The 19911-nt window shown below is 55.4% G+C and overlaps 1 protein-coding gene across 1 annotated transcript in view; it reads left to right on the plus strand.

Moving 5' to 3' along the window:
• BAIAP2 (BAI1 associated protein 2) overlaps positions 1 to 19911 on the plus strand; it is a 64467-nt gene that overhangs the window by 34721 nt on the left and 9835 nt on the right. The window contains exons 7-12 of the mRNA XM_025216882.1: positions 10480 to 10632; positions 13819 to 14046; positions 14465 to 14663; positions 16075 to 16276; positions 17461 to 17529; positions 18130 to 18292. Of these exons, the coding sequence (XP_025072667.1) occupies positions 10480 to 10632; positions 13819 to 14046; positions 14465 to 14663; positions 16075 to 16276; positions 17461 to 17529; positions 18130 to 18292 (1014 nt within the window). The remainder of the gene's footprint in view (positions 1 to 10479; positions 10633 to 13818; positions 14047 to 14464; positions 14664 to 16074; positions 16277 to 17460; positions 17530 to 18129; positions 18293 to 19911) is intronic.

The following is a 19911-nucleotide window of genomic DNA, read 5'->3' on the forward strand; positions in this document are numbered from 1 at the left end:
GGCTTTTTTTAAACCCCCTTTTTCCATAAGCCAAGCTGCTTTGTTCATCTCCTGGAAACAGCTCCTCCGAGCTATTTTTGCGCAGGTGAAGACTTTTCGAATTCTGGAACGTGGCCTCAGAAGACAAATCCTCCTGCGTTTAGCAAGCTGATGAAGACGCATCCCAGATGCTCTCCGTGCTGAGGGATTGTTTTAAGTGGCTGATCTTGAAACACCCACGCAGGCAGCCAAAGAGAGCAGTTGGTTGCTGTTTTAGTTCTTTGTCTGTATTTTATATAACATTGTACGTGTGCACGGCATGTTCAGCGCAGGGAGCGGATGGGCTGCTGCCCCGAAGAAGAGGCCTGTGAGATGGGAAACCTAATGAGAAAAGACAGTCGTTCACAGGGAAACAAAACGGCAGACCGGAGTCTTAGAAACGGCCAAATGATGAGCCTTGTGCTTCAGAGACTCGGCGATGCACATTTCACATCCGATGAGCTTCAGCTAGTGCAGAAGCTGTCCGCGCGGCTCTGCTCGCTAAGCAAAGTGCTTCATGCAGAGAGAATACAATTTGTGTCCTGCTTTGGGATCCGCCTGTCGGGCCTTGGCAGCAAACGAGCAGTCGTTCAAACGATGCGCGTTGACTGACACGGAGGGGGGAGCCGGACCGGGAGAGGAGGTGGCAGAGATGCTGCCGCAGGAGCGGGCTGGCCGTGTTGTCGGGAGAAAAGGGGCAGCAGGGAGCAATGCAGCGTGCATCGCTGGAGTCAGCAGCTACAAGGGCTTTGCAGACTGGCAGCGCCACGTGCGCTCCCCCAGGGCTCCGGTTCAGGGCACGTGTCAGCCTCGTCAGGGATGCACGCGTGCTTTCTTCCTCTCCGTCCTGTTGTCTCGTTACTGTTGTCAAGAGTGCAGCCGTGCCTCCGCCTGCTTGTAATCTAGGGTGGAGCTGGAGGGAAGCCAGGACAGATGCACGAGTGGGGTAGCACGGATCATGCCGTGTAGGTGCGTGCCTTAGTCTTACACGTGTGCCCGGACACATGCCACGCTGTGGGCAGTGTGCAAGAGGGCAGCTCTCAAGGCATTGAAACAAAGGGACGAGAGCGATGTGGTGAGTCAGAAGTGCTGGCCACAGATAACCTGAGCGATGACACACTCCTGCTAATGTTTCCTAGTGCCAGCTTTACAGCCCGCTGGATGCCTGATGGAGGAAAGTATGTCAGACTAGCCCCCGAGCACCAGGATGCATATGTGTGCATTTGGAGAGTCTAAGCACTTCTGCCTGAGAGGCACAAAGGAGGAGAAAATCTCCTTTTTTTTTTCCCCTTTGAAGGGCATTGCAAAACTGCTGGATTAAACATTTGACTAAGATTTTCCAGCTGTGCTGCCACGATGCATGACTCAGGCACTGAGACTCTGCCCCCCAGATCCACTTACTTGCAAAGAGGAGGCTGCGTGGAGCGTCGAGAGCCACGCCGTGCCCTGAGCGAGCTGCGCGGGGTGCCCGTCAGGGAGCCGAACCACGCTCGGTGGCCTAGAGCTGGGTCTGCGAAATGGGTCGTTGCGTGTCGGCGTGTGCACAACCCTGTGGCCTCCCGGGGGGGTTGTGGCTGCATTGGGAGCGTCTCGTGGCTTCCCTGGTCACCCTTGCGGCTGTTCCCCAGCCCTGTTTCTGTTGCTGCTAATTATCCGAAGAAAAGCTGGGGTCGTCTGCAGCTCAGTTCGCAGCCTTCAGTCTCCAGCTTGCAGTGGGGTTTTCTCTGAGAAGAGTGTCCACATCTCCAGGGCTGACATGAGACTTTTAGTTCCCTCTCCAGTGACATCGCAGCAAAACCCAAAGGCTTCCACCTAGATGATAACTGGCGATGGGGGAGGCTGGCTCCAGAGAGCATTAGGCACAGCCACTGCTGTCTGCCAAGTCGCTCGTCTCGGGTCTGAACTTGCTTCCAGTGCTTGTGTGTTAAAGGCGGCTGCCAAAGTGCTTTGCTGGACGGGAACAGAGCGCGCGGAGCCTGGCAGGCCTGAGCCCCCCGGACCGGGAAGGTGCCAGGAGGTTGTTAGTTTGCATTGGTGACCGGGGGAGCGCTCTGCGGTGGCTCCTAGCTGGCGCGCTGGGTCAGTGCTAACCCTGCCCTGGACTCTTCCCGCACCTCCTGCCAGCTCTGGGTTTCCAGCCCAGGCACCATGAGCGATGAGGCTGTGTAGCTGCCGAAAAAGGAGCATCATTCCTCTTGCACCCCTGAGAGACCCTTTGCATCCTAACTGCCATTCAGCATCACCCGGGAAAGCCATCGTAGCCTCCTCCGTCGTGTTTGTTGCCCGAGCAAGGCAGGTGTAAAAATGTACGAGTCGGTGGTTGAGAAGCGCGGTTTCTGCTCACGGCAGAGGAAGCGCCAGGCGGTTTCGCTCCTTAGTAATTGTCGGGGGCTCAGAGTAGCAAACTTGGTTTGAAGTTGTGATAGCAAGGGCTGTAAGGGTGTTGGGTGCTGGCTGCAGCCGAGACTGGGGGTTTGGACCAGGCTAAGCTGATGTTAAGAAGACAAGAGCACAAGAATGACCATTTACTGGGCTAGATCCCAGGTCTCTTGCCCAGTCTTATTGGGTCTAGGTTGTCTCCTGTCTGCACGCTGCTCCTTCACTCCGGTTTCCTCCCTCGGCCCTCACCTCTGAGGTTTTAAGCCACTCATCGGGGGAAGTACAGCCCTGATCAGACCCATTTCTCAGCATCTGGGTCTGATCAGGGCTTTATTTCCCCACCGCTCCTCTCTCACTTGCAGCCTCCAGGATTTAAAGTCCAGGCCGTTCTGGTTCAGAAGCCGTGCCCCTCGCTCCCCTGCTCAGGAGCTACAAATGCCGGTTCCCTCCAAGAATGTGCCTGGGCCCTTTTTGAATCCGACTAAAATGTTCCTGCTAGAAGTAAAAAAAAAAAAAAAAAAAAAAAAGGGCGAGAGAGAAAGAAAAAGAGAAAGCAAGCAAGCCCCGGAGACTTTGGTCTTAGAGGGACTTGCTCTTCTGCTCCAGGGCAGCCCCATCCTCACATATGGGATCAGGAAAGATTTGTACCCCTCGACCTCCACCGCCTCCCTGCTCTCCCGGCAGCAAGCTGCGGTGTCCTTGGGGTTTTCGGGCAGCGTGCCTGGGTGGGCGAGGGCCGCTCATGCAGTTTTAAGAACAGGTTAGGCAAACACTCGCCTAGGGTGGTTTCGACAGGATGATCCTGCCTTGACAGGGGTTGGACTAGATGTGACCTTGGGAGGTCCCTTCCGGCCTGGCGGCTCCGAGATTCTCCGAAACCTGTCACCCTGCCAAGTGTTTACACTGACTTCTTGTCTTACTTTAATAATAGCATGGGCTGTCTCCTCAGGTCTGCTCCTGGCTCAGCATAGGGTGCACGGCTGTGCCGCGCCATGGGGCTGGGAGGAGGTAGCGAGGAGCTGTCACTGAGCACTGCTTCAGGCCCCCTGGCCTTTCTTTAATTGCTAATTAACTCAGAATCATAGAATGGCAGGGAATGAGGGTGGGGAGGGAGCTCAGGAGGTCACGTTGAGTCCAACCCCTGCTCCAAGCAGGACCAGCCCCGACTCCATCATCCCAGACAAGGCTTTGTCTACCCGGGTCTTGAACACCTCCAAGGATGGAGACTCCACCACCTCTCTGGGGAGCCTGGTCCAGTGCTTCGCCACCCTCCTAGGGAGAAAATTTTTCCTAATCTCCAACCTCAATTTCCCTTGCTGCAGCTTGAGCCCATTGCTCCTTGTCCTGCCATCTGCCCCCACTGAGAACGGCCCAGCTCCATCCTCTTTGCAGCCCCCCGGCAGGGAGGTGAAGGCTGCTAGCAAATGGCCTGGCCCTTGAAGAGGGAGCAGGCCACCTTGTTGAAGAAGCCCAGCTGCAGGCATTTAGGTAATGAGGGAATATCCCATGAGTGACTTAAAACCTCAGAGGGGAGAGCAGAGGGAGGCAAACTGGGTGAAGCAGCAGTGCGCAGGCAGGAGACAACCTAGACCCAAATAAGCTTGCTACACGCCTGTCCTGGGCCAGAGCCAGAGGGATCGTCCTACTTCCAGAGAAGGGCCGACGGTTGGGCTGGTGCAAGGCCCGTGTTTGTGTATTTATAGGACGGGCTGAGGAGCTGTGGCCGGGCAGCAGGCTCACCACCCCGTTACATTCCCCTTTACCCTGGTCGGTGTCATTACCTCCTCCCAGGGCGTGTCTACACGTTCATTAATGCGCCGTAGTTAGCACTCATTAAGTTTAATACCTTACAGGTAAGTTTAGCATTAAATTTATACCTGTATTACCAGGTACTAAATCAATGTGCAGTAACCGGCAGTACTGCGCAGTAAGCACCGGCGCACGCCTTTCGTGTGACGCTAATGCGTAGTAGACTAATACAGTAATAGCACGGGTTTTGCCGTGACGTGTTAATGCGCAGTAGAATTAGTCTACTGCACGTCTAGCATCTCGTGTAGACGCGCCCCAGTGTAGAGCTGCTGGCAGGACCCGTCGGCGTGCTGCTCGCTCCCTCCCCTAATCACCAGTAATGTTGTCCTCGAGGGTGATCCCCGCCGGCCCGCTCGGTACGGTGGTGATTAGCACTGCCCTTGGTTTACACTGTTCACTGGCTGCCACGGCTTTGTTTCTCTCAATAAACAACGTGGATGAATTCATCTAATTAGCGTACGTTCATGTTGAATACTTCAGCAAAGTCCCAGTACGATGCCCACTGGTTTCAAGAGTTTGTCATCAGCACAAGTCAAAGGGTTTGAATCTCAAATATATTTATTTTTGGTCCTTTTTAACCTTTCGCATGCCTTCCATGTCAATGTGCTGCAAACCTAGGCTTGCTTTTAGCCTGCTGGTAGCACCTGGGAAGAACTTGTCGGTCTAAAACCATCTCGTTCTCTACAACCCTCAGTCTTCCCGGGTTAGCGGCGATTACAGCTGTGCAAGTTGGAAGCTGTGAAATGTGCTTTCTTCTGCTCCGGCATAATCTTCCCACTAAGATGTTCTTCTCTTTCTCCTCGCTTTGAGCTGCTGGAGAGTGGAAGTGCAGTCGATTTTCTCCTAAAGATGCGCCGTTCTAGGGTAGCTCCCTAGCCTGGCGAAGCAGACCGAACTGCTTGTATTAAGCTATATGGGCCTGCATTAATTTTAGCAGCACCCTTATAACACGGTGCATGAGCCAAAGAGTTAAAGCTGTAGGCTGTGGGAATGGTGGCTGGTCGGGGAATCGTTCGCACGGGCCGTGCCTCCTCTGCTGTCCGTGTAGCCTGGCAGAGAGGATGGCTTTCACCTTGTTGGCGGTGCGAGTGCCTGTCTCACTGGTCACGGGCTCCCGTGTTCAGGCCGTAATACTGTGTTTTGCAAGGCTCGGCTCATCCAGACTTTGTTGACACGTCGCAGTTTTTGATGCTTTGCAGGATTTTTCTTCTCCGTCTTTCGGTGCTGTGCCCCTTCCCCAGCAGGAGAGCGCCGAGCCTAAAGCAACAACAGCCAGGAGACAACATTTCTTCCCCCCGCCCCGAATCTCTGCTCCCTTTGGCGGAGAGGCAAAGTGCTGACATTGCTAATTAGGTCATCTCTGTTCCTGTTGAATTTTAACATGATGTTTTTACGCAGGGGAGGAGAGAGTTATTTGAAGGCTTTTCAACCTAGAAACCCAGAAACGCTTTCTAGAGCTGCCTGTTGTCTGGGGAGGACTGGGCTCCAGCATCTCCGCGAGCCGGTCAGTTGGGGCTCGTTTGTCTGGGACTTTGCATCAGAGTGGCTACATATTTAATTTATTTATTTACTGGGAAACTATTACTGGATTTTTTTGATTTAAATATTTTTTCTTCCAAGTAAACCTATGCCACCTTTTTCCATCAGAAATCGACAACCTCGTTGAAGACCAAGCCTTCCTACTTCTGACTGGGATCATTTTAAATATAAATTATCCAGCTGGTACCTGCTAGGCATTGAAATGTTAAGAAAGTCAAGCCATTGAACAGGGAGGGGGTAATTTCCGTCTGAGCAGCTGAAATCATGAGGTTCCCAAAGTGCTACGCTTAGCTCCTTCTCAGCAGCCACAGACAGAATATTTTCCTCTCTTCGGTCTAGTTCGGGAGTTTCCAATGTACGACTTGTGGTTCGGCCTGAAGCCCCTCACCCAGCCCGTGAGACGGGATGACTTCGATACCCCTGGTCGAATTGGTTCAGTATCTAGATCATTGTAAGCAGAGAAAGTGTTGGGGTGGAAAAAAGCTGGAAAGGGTTTGTTTTTGCTGCGCTAACCTATGATAGACGTTAGGAGAGAGACTGAGATCTACTAGTCCTAAAATTGCCGGGTCTGCAGGCCAGGAGCAATCACCTCCGTTCACTGGTTGCAGGTAGCCATCCCTGTCTGATAAATGAGCAAGCTCCCGAAACATGTTTTGCCTTTAAAACCTCTTTCTTATGAATCAAGCGCACTAAACAATGTTTTATTTAACTAAACAAAAAACCCTCTACAGTGCTGTTTTTAATTGAATTCCCATATCCATCCCCACAAAGATGAGTAAATAATTAATCATCTAGTAAATGAGAGGGTTGCATTTTCCAACATAGTGTAAAATCAAAGGATCTGGATAAAGCCGCGGCAGGATGCACAACTGTTTGAATGTGTGTCCTCCTGAGTAGCAAAGGGGGGGAAAAAGCAGTGCTAGATCTTTCTAGTTGCAAATCAACTTTGATACTCAGCCCGTGGGAGCTGCAGCCTTTCTTGAGGGAAATCGCTCAAGTACAATTGCAAGACCGGGCTAAAATCAAAGAGTTAGATCAAGGGTTCTTGCTCGTAGATTTGTAAATGGTGATTGCAGCCGGGGCTCTCGTGAGGCTCATGGAAATCGCTGCATCCTGCCTTTCACAGGAGGCTGACTGAGCCCAGGGCTGTCCTTTGTGTCCGGAGGTCATGCTCTTCCTCACTGCCCCTAACGCCCTGGGAGGACCTGGCTCCAGGTGTCCTGTGCCAGGTGAACCCAAGTCCCCGGCCTGGTACAGGACCAGCCACTCTTGCATCCAAGTGACTCGCGTTGGATTGATGCTGCTTCTTGTTCAACAAAGTCAAACTGTCCCGGAGGAGTCTTTGCAGCAGGCCGCTCAGTCTGCTGAATAACACGAGGTCAAGGGCGTTTCGGATCCCACCGCTGCCCCCGAGCATCCCTGCCATTTGCTGTGGCTTTGCACTTGCATTTTCCTTCTTAAAAAAGGGACGGGAGCGGGGTGGGGGTGTTATTCTCTTCCCACTTTGGGCTGGAAGGGGAGGGAAACGTGAACAAACAGGGGGAAGTGAGTAGTGGTGGCTGAGAGCAGAGACTGCCTGCCCTCTGATCCTGCAGGGCGAATCTACACATGCACTTTAATGTGCATTGGCCTATTCTAATGCGCATTAAAACATCACAAAAAACTGCTCTTTAGCTAATGCGCAATAAAATAGGCTAATGTGCCTTTTCCTAGTACCTTACTATGAAAGTACTAGATTTAATGTGCATTACTTAAAGTGCATGAATGAATGTGTAGATGCAAAAGAAATGAAAACTTAAAAAACCAAACCAACCAGAGACCGTGCAGCGTCTCTCTCTTCAACACCTCCGGCCAGTCGATGTCGGTGGGATGCCGAGAGAGAGCAGTGGGCGTTTTCTTTCTGGAGCGCTCCCTGCACGAGGTCCAGACCGTAGTAAGACACCGCTCCTCCAGCACGCTCGGTTGGGAGCTCGCGCATCCACTGTAACTTGCCCCTGGCTGTTGAGAAGGCTCCAGGCTGCAGGGAACGGGAGGGCTCGTGCCCCTGGCTACGGCTGCCAGGGCAGTTTGGCCCGGGTTTTTTCTCTCAGTTACCTTCACTTCATGCCGCCCGGCCACAGCCTGACAGCCCGTCTCCGATTCATTGGGTTTTGGTCTCCATGCAGCCCAGCAGCTGCATTATGCACATCCTTTGAGTTACTACCCGTTTCGGCGTGTGCTGAGCCAGGGAGCATTGTTAGGTCACTTACCTTGATTTACTTCCGTTCCAGAGCATTGCGCCGGCACGGAGGCGTGGGGAAGACTGGGGAAGAGTTTGAAGGTTTTCTAAATGCAGCTTGTGATTGCAGAGAGATTTCTCCCTAATGACATTTGAATTGGAGCTTGGGGGCGGGGACCCAGAAGCAAACTGGTCCAGGGAGCTTCTTGCGTGCACAACACAGCCGTTTTCAGAGCAAGAGGAGGAAAACATAGTCCAACCACTGGACTGCGAGCCAGGAGTTCCCCAATGCTAACCCTGATCTGATCCGAGCTCTCGTGGGGGTGTTGGGCCAATCACGTCATCTCGCTGGCCGTTTCCCATATGAGTTTCACCCCATTTTATGTGTTGCACAAGTGTGCCAAGGGGCTCTGAAGCTGAAATTGCTACAGCTCGATTAAAGATTGGAGAGAGGCAGAAAGCTGCAGGACCTCAAATTCCCAGTGCGGCTGTCTCCCAGGAGAGCTCGGAGTCCTCCAGCCACGTTTAATTTTGCCCGGACTGCAAAGCCGGTCGTGCCTCTGTCGCCTTCCAGGGAAGAGGAGGCAGAAAGGGAGCATGATCCACGGCAGGTTGAACTGGAGCTCTCTCTGGCATGCCGTTGGTTGAAGTTATCCATGCTCTTTAGAGAGGAGCCGTTCAGGGGCTGGGAATGAATTAGGAACCGGCCAAGCCCAGCTCCCCTGAGCCCAGACTGAATTAATAGGTGGGCACAACCTTTGTGCCCGTACAAAACGTCCCACGTAAAGTGAATAGGTAGCTGGCATCCACCCAACAAGGAGCAGATGTTCCTATCTCTGAATCCTCCAGCGCACTCCTTGCTTACTGTCTCCCCTCATCATCTCCTTGGGGCTGGTAGTCATTAATGGATGTGGTGTCTTCTCTTGCCCCAGCAGGCATCCAGCTGGGTGCAGCAGGGAGCTTGGCCTGGCCTTGGCAAGGCTGCGAGTGTTTCCCGGCTAGCCAGAGATTTCTGTCTTGTTTCTTCCACCAGAGACGTAGTTAGCCGCATTAATCTGAAGTCGAGTAAAAGGCACGGTATATTTGAACCCTATAGACCAGTGGTTCTCCAGCATTTTAGTTTCAAGGCACCCCTGGGTACACTCAAAGCCGCCCTCAGAAAATGCCAGCTGTTAGAATACATTAAAAAAATACGCCAGCTCTTTTTCAGAATACATAAAATAATAGAGCAGCTTTTCTGTTGCAAAGAACCCGGAAAAACCACACCTATGGATTTCTCTTGGAAATCTCCAGGCTCATCTTGTTCCTTGTCTTTCCAAACACAGTAATGCTAACACTATGTAGCCCCGTGGAAAGGATCTCAAGGCACCCTGGGGTGCGTGGCCCCTGCTTGAGCCTCCCTGTTGTAGACAAACCAAAGCAGAGCAGCCCAGGGCAGATGCCCGCGTGTGTTTGGAGTCTGCGCGGTGCTGGGTGAGACGTGGGGCTGGCCCCGACTCTGTGCAGTCTGTCCAAGCAGCACACCTGATGGCACGGGCCAGAGAGCCATTTTGGGTGGCTTCCAGTGTTTCTGCCCTAAGGACGCTTCTGAGTCGCTTCCGCGTGGTGTGGACGTGTGTGTGTTGGTGCGCGTGGCCCCAGGGAAAGGCCAGGTCCCTGTCCCGGGGGCAGGTGAGCACAAGAGAGTGGGCCAGGGAGGGGGAGACGGGCTGGAGAAGAGAAGGGGCAGGCTCCTAATTGCTTCCGGGTGCTCTCAGCAGCTCTTGAAGCCCGGGAGATGGCTGCATTATGCGCATCGCACAATAGCCCGGGTGGGTGGGTGGGGGGGGGATGCGACCGTCATCCTGATGATCTGCCTGGGAGGAAGAGGCTGCTGCAGGCGCCGGGGATGGCGGCTCCGGCGCCTGGGCCATGCCAGCAGGGAGCTTCGCCCTGTTTCCCGCAGCGTGGGCGGCTCTCGCAGGCCTCTCCCCGAGCAGCACCCAGGTGTGTGGGGATGGCTGAGAGGGCGGCAGCGAACAGCACAGCTCTTCCCCTTCCCCCATCCCACCCACACGCCTTCTGCAGCCCACGTTGTGAGTCAGTGGCTTTGTGTGGGGGAGTTCAGATGAGTAAGGACGATTGGTGAGACACACGCATGCACACACACACACACACACACACACGGGCATACACAGGCATACACGTGTGCACGCGTGTGTGCGCCTGCTGCCCCCTGCTGGCACGTCGTTAGCTAAACACCGTCTGAAAAAACGTGTTATGTAAAAGCGCGGTGGTGGTTTTCCCTCTGGCTCGTGGGAGCAGCCTCGACGGGTAATACCAACAACCAAAAAACCCCACTGTGCTGATGTCGGGTTTAATGAACCGGCACCCGCTCTGCAGGGGATGGGTGCCCGGGCGGACGCGGCTGTGGGTTTCTGGGGGACTGTCCGTACACCGCGCTGAATGCAGAGATAACTGTGCGGCGGAGCGGTTGCCCCCTCCACTGACTCCCTTGGCGTGTCTTTCCCTTGCAGTATATCGAAGCCATCAGCAACAAGCAAGGCGAGCTAGAAAACTACGTCTCCGATGGCTACAAGACGGCGCTCACAGAAGAGAGGAGGAGGTTCTGCTTCCTGGTTGAGAAGCAGTGTGCCGTGGCCAAAAACTCCATCACCTACCACGCCAAGGTGAGCCGGCATGTCCCAAATCCCCTACCTCGCCAGGGATGCCTTCCTGCGGCAGCTGGTCGTTGCGGTGAGGGCGTCTTTCTCACGGCTGCCAGGAGCCTTCACAGCTGGTAATAAAGAGCAGGCTGGCATTCTCCACCGATGAGGCAGGGACGGGGATATCCGTGGTGCTGAGCTGCGGGGTAGTTTTACCCCCTGTCCCAGACCACCCAGGGATGCTGGGCATGCAGACCGCTCGGGAGGGTTTGCCCTGGGGCAAGCAGGGTGAAAAGCATCCTTTGTCTGCTTGGCTGGGCAGATGCTTCTGTGGAATTGGCTACTAAAGCCCCCAAATTGGGCAGCCAGGGGGAGATGATTGAGTGAGCCGCCTCCACCTGTGCCTGCTGAGCAAGGCCCTGAGGAGAGCCCTGAATATACCTCTCCCGCGAGGCCTCTCCCGGCAGGCGGGGCAGGACCAGCCGGTGGCACCTGTAAGCAGGCGAGGCGGCTTCCGGGTGCGGGGCGGCAAGTGTCACCTGGCAGCTCATCACTCTCCAAGGAGAGGATTAAATAGGAAAGCGGCTGCTGTTCCCAACTCCCACTTGCCCACTTTGCTCCTGCCTACACCTCTCGCTCACGAGGACTCGCTGTTCCCCGGGGGAAGGACAGCCCAGAGCTCTCGCCCGCCAGTTCGGGACCTCTGCGGAGGCTCCTGGTGCCCGGCTCCATAGCTCACGCTGCTACAGTGCCTCTCTAGATACCCCCTGCTCCCTCGATGCGACCCTCGGCCTCTTGCAGGAGCTTGCCGTCTCGAATATTCCTGCTCCCTCCCTCCACCCCGGCCCCCACCCACCCGACATCACTCCTCTCACTTCTCCCATCCATCTGTCAAGGCTGAGCTTGGAAGCAGGGAGTAGCAGACGAGTTGCAATTAGTCATACCCATCCCAGCACTGTAGTATGTGCTGAGTCAATAACCAACATATGTTAATTTTTCACGAGGACCAAGAGGGAGAGTTTTGCCTTCCCAAGGGCTAGCGAACGGCTCCGAGGTCCTCCCCCCACCGGCCACGGACCTGTGGCACTCCTGTTGCCACCGAATGTCACAGAAGCATCTTATTGAAGCATCGCGGGCTAAAATCAGCGCCTTATTGCAGCCGGGGATGTGAGAGATTTGTTTTGTACGAGGAGGTTTTGCAGGTGGCTTGCCCATGCGGTGGGTGGGTGTACGTGTAACGCGTATTCTAATTTCCCAAGCCCGTCTGAGCTAACGCGACACGGATGGCTGGTGAAAAGTGCTGCTCCACTGCTGATTCGGGGCTGGGCAGTGTCACTCATACGTGTGCGCACACACGCGTGTCTGTGCATGCATGCATGTGCCAGCAGGCACCAGCTTTTTGCTGAAGGCACTGCAATCTGTCCTGGGAAAATGACCCTATTCTTTAAAGAAAACAACAAAAGAGGCTTTTGCTAACACCAAGGAAAATAGCTCAGGGTGGCACTTAATTAAGCCACTGGTTAATAGCTAATCTAGAGGCAAATGGGTAAGCGTTTACCCTGCAGTACTGCTCTCTGCTAATTGGGGATGAGTTAAATTTCTCTTTTGGGAATCGCAGCCTCTGTGTGCTGCTTAAAAATTGGCTAGCTTCCTTGCGGTGCTGGTAGATGATTCTCCTGCGTGTCCCGTGGCGAGGTGGGCCTGTCTCTGAGAGTGGTGCAGCGGCTGACAGCTGCTCTTCGCTCTTGGGTTATAGCTCCATCACTCCCCCAGGGCTCAGCACACCCCTTTCCCTGCTCCGTAGCAGCTCTCCCGCCCTCACGTTGCAGCCTGGCTGCGGGGACAGATCTCGGAGCCACTGCAGCACCGGACCACCGAGCCCGGGTGCAGATGGTTGGGGTCTGCTCTGGGGCTCCACTTTCCCTGAGTGCTGGTGACATGGTATAGCCATGCCTTTAGCTCCTGAGAAGTTCAGCGCCCAAGCCCCTGGAAATGCAAGACATCTAAGCAGGAAAGCAAGAGCTCAGCCCTGGACTCTGTACAGGGGAGCCCTCTGTGCCACCAGGCTGCTCCAGGTGAGTTGGGCTGACGCTAGAGCCTCTGCATCCAAAGGCAGGAGGTCAGAAGCTGCAAAAACCGAGCAGCCCTGGAAGATTAGCAGGTTCCTTTGGGAAGTGGCTGGGTCACAGGCAGAGATGACCTTCCATGCCCAGGAGTGGCATATCTGGGGCACGAGCCGTGTGTCTGCACCTGTCACTGTCCCACATCCCTGCCATTCTGTTGATGACGTGCCCAAGTGTCCCTGGGATCTGCGGCCAGCAGTTATTAGCTTCTTATGGGGTGGAATGGGAGTCCCCCGGCATGACCAGGACGTGCTGCAAGGGACCTGGCTGCCTGCAGTCTGCCTTTGAATGCCTGTCCCTCGTTAGCCAGGCACCGAGACTGCACCTACCTGCTGGGAGCAAGTTTCAGGCCTCTTCAGGGGAGCGATTTAGTAGGGCAGAATAGGACAAACACTGCCTCCCACCAAAATAAACCTGCCTAGCCAGGCCGGCGGGCCGGCTCCAGGGATGGCATCACTTTGTCAGAGTCACAAAGTGGCTGCCAGCTTGGATAGCCACAGGAAGGGAGTTTGCAAAGGCTGCTTTGGGCTGTGCAGAGGAGCCACATTGCAAAGCTCAGCCCCCGTTAACACTGATTTACCCAGCACAGTCTGTCCCCGTCCTCCCTGAGAGTCGCCTTTGCTCACACGACAGGTCTTGGCTGATGGGTCTTAGTTTGCACACCCGGGTTCCCACCTCTCCATGTCAGCTCCTCCATCCTTCTCCTGCCAGCGGAGAAAGTTCATTACCTTTCCCTCCCTCCTGCTCAGCTTTTAATGAGCTCTTGCAAGCTTGTCCGCTGTCACAAGCCAAATCCTGGTTGCAACGCCCTGCGCCATGCCAGCGTTGAGCGTGCACACGTGCAGGTAGCTGGATCTCTCACTGCTCCAGTCTGCTGTGCGTCTGGGCCGGGGGCACTTGAGGTCTCAAGCCAGGTCTAGATGCATCATAGTCTTGATCTGCTTCCTGGGCCTTTGGGACCCAGGACATGAGGCATCCAGAGGGCTTGGTTTGAGAAGGGAACCGTGCCAGGATGTCCCTGCCTTTGAGGGGCACACGGGCTTTTCCCCACAGGACTCTTGTGGACTCACTCCTCCTTTGCTTTTAGGGGAAGGAGATCCTGACACAGAAGCTCCCGCTGTGGCAGCAGTCTTGTGCCGACCCCAACAAGATCCCGGACCGGGCCATACAGCTGATGCAGCAGATGGCTGCCAGCAGCAACGGGACCATCCTGCCCGCCCCTCTGTCGACATCCAAATCGAACCTCATCATCTCGGAGCCCATCCCTGGTGCCAAGCCGCTCCCGGTCCCACCAGAGCTGGCCCCGTTTGTTGGGGTGAGTACACACGGCGTGAGCCTTTGCTGAGCAAGTCCGTGGGCATTATAAGCCTACTCCTTTAGGGTGTACCATGGCTCTCAGAGAGTCGCCTTCTCCTAGACTTTCGCCGGGTGCGGCGGTGGGGCTTGGGGCCAGTCTCGGAGCATATGGCAGGGAATAGGACGGAGACCAGCATGGGCGGACATGCAGCGAGTCATGTGCTGTAAGACAGGATAGCTGCAGGGTTTAGGAAGGGGTTTGCTGATGGCCTAGATGTGCCATGGGTGGCCGTGCCCTTCCTCCTGACGCCTTCAGTCTCAGCTGTCTCTGGAGGCAGGATACCAGGCTTAGCAGGGCTGGGATGCTGCTCTACGTGGCCAGATTATCATTTCACGTGCATAATGCAGCCATCTCCCATTTTCCCCCCTCCCTGCAGCGAATGTCAGCGCAGGAAACCATCCCCGTGATGAATGGTGTCTCGGGCCCTGACAGCGAGGACTACAACCATTGGCCGGAGAGGAAGCCGGCCCAGTCAAAGCCCTTGTCTCCCCCACAGCCCCAGAAGCTGAGCGACTCCTACTCCAACACGCTGCCCGTGCGCAAAAACGTCCAGCCCAAAAACAGTTATGCAGCAAGTAAGAACTGCCCCCTCTCCTAAAACAGCCACGCCAGCGGCCACGCAGCATATCTGGCACTTGGGGGTCACAGTCCTGCAACCGGCTCAGTTGGCACGAGCAGCTGTCAGGGTCAATACAGGGCGAGGAGGGCTTGGCTGGCCACCAGGGGCCACGGCTCCCTCGGAGGCAGTTGCCTCCTGTCTGGTAGCTTCAGGGTTAAGTTCATTAGTAACTAGACAGTAATGCATGGGGCATCTCAGCAGCCGCGTGAAAGATGGTTGCCACTTTCACGCGTGGCTGGGCACAGGATTAGAAAACCACGGGGGTTCATTTGACTGGCAGTTTCCTTTGGAAGGAAACGCGCCCGCCCTCCGAGAGGCAGATCAGGATGGCTCCGTGGGGCGAAGCAGGCTGTCGCTGCGCCGTCTCTCTCGCGCGTGCACTCTGCTCTTGCAGACAGACCCAGGGATGCCCCGGTGCTCCAGGCACTGCTGTGGGGCACAGAGATGACGGAGGGTCACCTGCGCTGATGGGATAAAGCCACTGGATTAGGCCAAAGCCAGAGGGGCTTTCCCCGCAGTGCCAGCACCGCCTTTACGCATGCTGTCGATACTCTAGGACCGTGTCTCAGCCCTGCTTCAGAAGCTGCAGCTCCTCATCTCCTTTCACGTGGGCCCGCACAGCTCCCCCCTGGATTTTCCCCTTCCCACACATAATGGCAAAGTGTCTGGATGACAAATTCAGCCTGGGCGTATGCCACTGCAACAGTGATTCTCAACCAGGGTGCCACGCGGTGTTAGCACTGTTAGGCTTACGAGCACAAGTCACAAGATAAACCCAGAGATTTCAAACAGAAGTCCATTGCTGCGGGCTTTTTGAGTTCTTTGCAACAGAAGAATTGTTCTGTCGTCATCCCGTGTCAAAAAAACGAGTGAAAACTAAGAGCTGGCGCTTTCCAAGGGGGTGCCTTGAGTCCATAAAGCTCTGAACTACACAACAGCCTGTTTCCACTTACCATTTAGAGTGGAGATGCCCCCATTGTATCGCTGGTCTGAAATGTGAGGATTGTTAGCATGTTGAATGCGAGAGGAAATGCACAGCTTGAGAGCCGAGCTTCCCACCTGCGTGCTCCTGCCTTTAAAAGTAGTTTAAAAGCCAACTGCGTAGCCAAGAAGTGGGGGCCTCCTGAACTGCCTCGGCCATCCAGGGGGGAGTTCCCATTATGTCCAGTAAGCCTGGATGTGCTTATCGTATCCCACAGTGCCGTGGTCCTTCGGCGGCAACAACACCGAGCGAGCCACGTGCTGTGGCATCCTCGTGTTGTGCCGTGGCTACGAGTAACACGAGAGGGTTTCGGGGTGGGGCTGTGTCTGTGATGTGCGTGGCCCCCGGGGCTGAGGTCTCAGGCCTTTTCTTTGTCTCCCGCCAGCTGAGAACAAGACTCTGCCGCGCTCCAGTTCCATGGCCGCCGGGCTCGAGAGAAACGGTCGGACACGAGTACAAGCCATTTTCTCTCACGCTGCCGGGGACAACAGCACCCTCCTGAGCTTCAAGGAGGGGGATCTCATCACACTCCTGGTGCCCGAGGCCCGGGACGGCTGGCACTATGGAGAGAGCGAGAAGACAAAGATGTGAGAGCCCCCGCCCCGTCACACCGCTGGTTTAGAGCCCCCCTGCACTGCAGAGGCTTGGGTTGGGTTGAGTACTAGCAAGTGTCTTGCAGCTGCCCCTTCATCCTGCTCCGTGCCTAGAAGGCGCCTTGTGAACTTGGCCTTGTCTGAGCAAGGACCGGGTAGACAAAGCCTCGGCTGGGATGACGGAGCTGGGGCTTGTCCTGCTTGGAGCAGGGGGTTGGACTAGATGTGACCTCCTGCGGTCCCTTCCCACCCTCCTTGTCTGTGAATCTAAGATGAAACACCGGCTTAGCCGAATTTGATAGCTGGGACATGATAAAGCACTGACCTAATTAGCAGCACCAGGCTGTAGCGATGGGGCTGAGCAAGTGAGTCATTACTCTGCCAGGCCTCTCATCGACTCGTTTCTTGCCATTCTGCTTTCCTGTAGCAAGCAAGCGGGCAGCTGTCACCCGCTCAAGTCTCTGTAGGGGGGAGGAAGGAGGCTGATGGGGGTCTTACCCCCTTTTGCAAAGCAGACGCTCTGCACGGTCGCTTACCCCAATCAGCTAGAGAAGTGACCGTCTCCGGAGGGCGCGTTTGCCGTTTTGAAAGTTGACGAATCACTGCTCGCTCCTGAGATTCAGGATTAAATGCACTGTGCCACTTTGCTGCGCTCGCTACTTGAGGTCCCCTCTGAAATGCAGCAGGATACCTGTGCGCCGCTGGCAGGGGAGGGTGTGGACGAGGGGGTGCAGCTCCATGCCGAACTCCAGCCCCTTGAAATCACCCCCCTTTGCAAAGCGAATGGTCCCAGCAGAAGCCTGAGCTGGCAGGGGCCAGCAGCCCACAGCAAAAGTCCCCAGGGGCAAGTTTAGCCCTGTATGAACCCCCTGGAGATTACAAAAAAACCCTGCCAGGTTCTTCCCTGTCTCCTGCCAGGTCACTGCAGGATGGAGGGGTGAGGGGCAGACACTTGTAGAGCAGGACAAGGAGTTTGGGAGTGACTTTCTTTTTACAGCATCTTCCTTACTGGCTCTGAGACGTATGTAGGAAGCTGAGCGAGTTGCCGGCTCCCAAAGGGCAGTCGGGGGGAGAGATGCAATGCAGGCAGGTGGAGTCCTTTTAGAGTGCGGCGTAGAAACACATCCGTGCAAAGGTGCAGGCGGAGGCTGACTCTTCCTTGCGCTTCTGCCTTGCAGGAGAGGCTGGTTCCCCTTCTCGTACACGCGGGTTCTGGACAGCGATGGGAGCAGCAGAGTTCACGCCAGGTAAAACCCCGCTTCGGGCAGCAGGCTCCTCTTAGTGCTGGGAGACATGGGGCTGCTTGCCTGAGGGACGTGAGGGAGTAACATGCCTGGCTTCTCCCAGCTCCGCTATTGAAGCACTGGGCCTCGTTTCCATGGGTATGCCAAGAATAGCCCCAAGTGGCATGTGCCACCGCCTCAGACATTGCTGCAGTGTGATGCAGGAGCTGAGGGCGGGAGAAGGAGCCGGAGCTGATGGGGGTGGGAGGGCATGGTCTCCCCGAGGGCTGCCGCCGGGGGCATGCCAACAGCTCCCAAGTGCCCAGCGAGAGCGGGTCCTCTGCCCTCTGGCAAGCAGTCCCCTCTTCTTGCCCCTCTCTCTTCAGCCCCCTCACGGGGTTGCAAATCTCGTGCACAGGAATTCAGCTGGAGAAATGACGGTCCCCAGAAGACACTTCATGGCTTTGAAAGCTGTTGAATCGTCACTCACTCCTGAGATTCAGGATTAAATGCACCGTGCCATTTTGCTGCGCTTGCTACTTGAGGCCCCCTGAAAAGCAGCGGGGTCCCTGCGGGCTGCCGACAGGGAAGGCCGGGGAGGGTGTTGATGGATTATTCTTGCAGTTTGCAGCCCGGGAAAAGCAGCAGCACAGGCAACCTGCTGGATAAGGACGACATCGCCATCCCGCCGCCGGACTACAGCATGTCCTCACAGGGCTTCCCCCCCCAGAACGCCAACGCTTTCAAGCAGCGGCCGTACAGCGTGGCAGTGCCTGCCTTCTCCCAGGTGAGCAGCTGGGACCCCGGTGGGAGGTGGTGACCGTTGGCTGCAGACAGCGAGCGTAGATCGATCCCCGCGTCATTGCTAGCAGCCAGGGAGCTGTTGCCTCTGGCGTGGAGGGCAGGATGGAGCCGTTTGATTTTAGTGGCAGTGTAAAATAAAAAATACAAGCTACCCAACCGTGGAGGTGTTTGGGACATGGCTTCTGCAGCAGGAGTGGGCTTGTGGGGCATGGGTGCTTGGATAGCCCATGTTGCTGGCATTGATCAGTCTTGCCCCTGCGGGATTTTGCTCCTTCGGGGCATAGTTGTCTTCCTGGGTAAATGTCTTTGAAAGTGCCCGTGTCCCATACCCGTGGAACAACAGAACTCACTTCTCAGCATCAGATGCCAGGTCCCAAGGCACTTAGGTGCTCTTGGAAATGTCAGTTCTTGGAAAGAGCAGACCTCCAGCCTTTGGTCTGGTGATGGTGACTAATAAGGGGCCGTGACTGCATCTGGAGAAAGCTTAAAAAAGAGTGGTTTTCCTACCCACTTGGCCCGCTTTCCTCTCTTTTTAAATCAGCGCTTAATGCACTGAATCAGACTGATTCCCCTCCGTGCCCTGGCACCTTCCAGTATAATAACGGGATATTGCCGTTACATCAGAGACTATCATGCCCGTCTTTTGGCTTTCACCATGTGGTGGTGGGCACCCTCCTCTGCCGGGTCACCTGCTTTCCTGCTCAGTCAGATGTGCCAGAGGAAGGATGGGGATGAGAAGAGCCAGGGCAGACAGGCAGAGCGATGCTTGTGGGGTGACAGGTGCAGCAACTCCCAAACCATCGCTTTCGTTATGCAGTCGCCCTCCTTGTCTCGGTCACGCGTGGGGCCGGGAGCAGGACTGAAGTGCTGTGCCGGGGTTGCCCGGAGCCTGTGCAGCTGTTTTGCTGGCAGCTGCATCGTGTTAACCCATTGTTTAAAGAATAAGTCAATGCACTAAAATGTCTCTCAACGAGCCGTGCTATTTTGATGTCGGGCTGAAGCCAGCGAATGAAGGTTGCTCTCCAACAGGCCTGTATTCATTATTTATAGGACTACCATATACCCTATGGTTGTGCAATTAAAGGGTATTCCAGTAGCCTGTGCCAACCACCCTCCGCTCACTACAAGCCTTACGCTAGGTCAACAGCCGTAAGTCCGAACGACGGCGATGTTCCCATTGGGGTTGCGAGGGGTTGCTGTTTTTGCCTGGTGATTTTTTTGTGGCTCGCCCAAGGCTCCGGGATCTTCCTCCTTGCATTCCCCGGGACCGGGGCTGCAAGGACGCTTCCAAAATGGGCACGTGGGGGAAAAGCCCAAGGGAATGGAGCAAACGGGCCGGCTTGGCTGCCTCGGAGCAGGCGGGTGAGACACAGAGACTGGCACAAAACGGCAGCGTCAACTCCCAATCGGCAACACTCGCTGCTTCCACGAGAGTCTCCCACCAGAAACGCCTTGCCCACAGGGCCTCGGGGTGCTTTTCTGCCTTACTCGTGAGCTTTGGAGGTGGAGGAACCCCCTCGGGCCTGTCACCCAGCCCTGCCTAAGGGCACAGCAGAAAAAGCCTTTGCAAGCAGCTTCGGGGTTGAATGGTCTCCTTGGAGC

Source organism: Alligator sinensis, unplaced genomic scaffold (assembly GCF_000455745.1).
Source record: "Alligator sinensis unplaced genomic scaffold, ASM45574v1 scaffold1200_1, whole genome shotgun sequence".
Classification (NCBI taxonomy): Eukaryota; Metazoa; Chordata; order Crocodylia; family Alligatoridae; genus Alligator; species Alligator sinensis.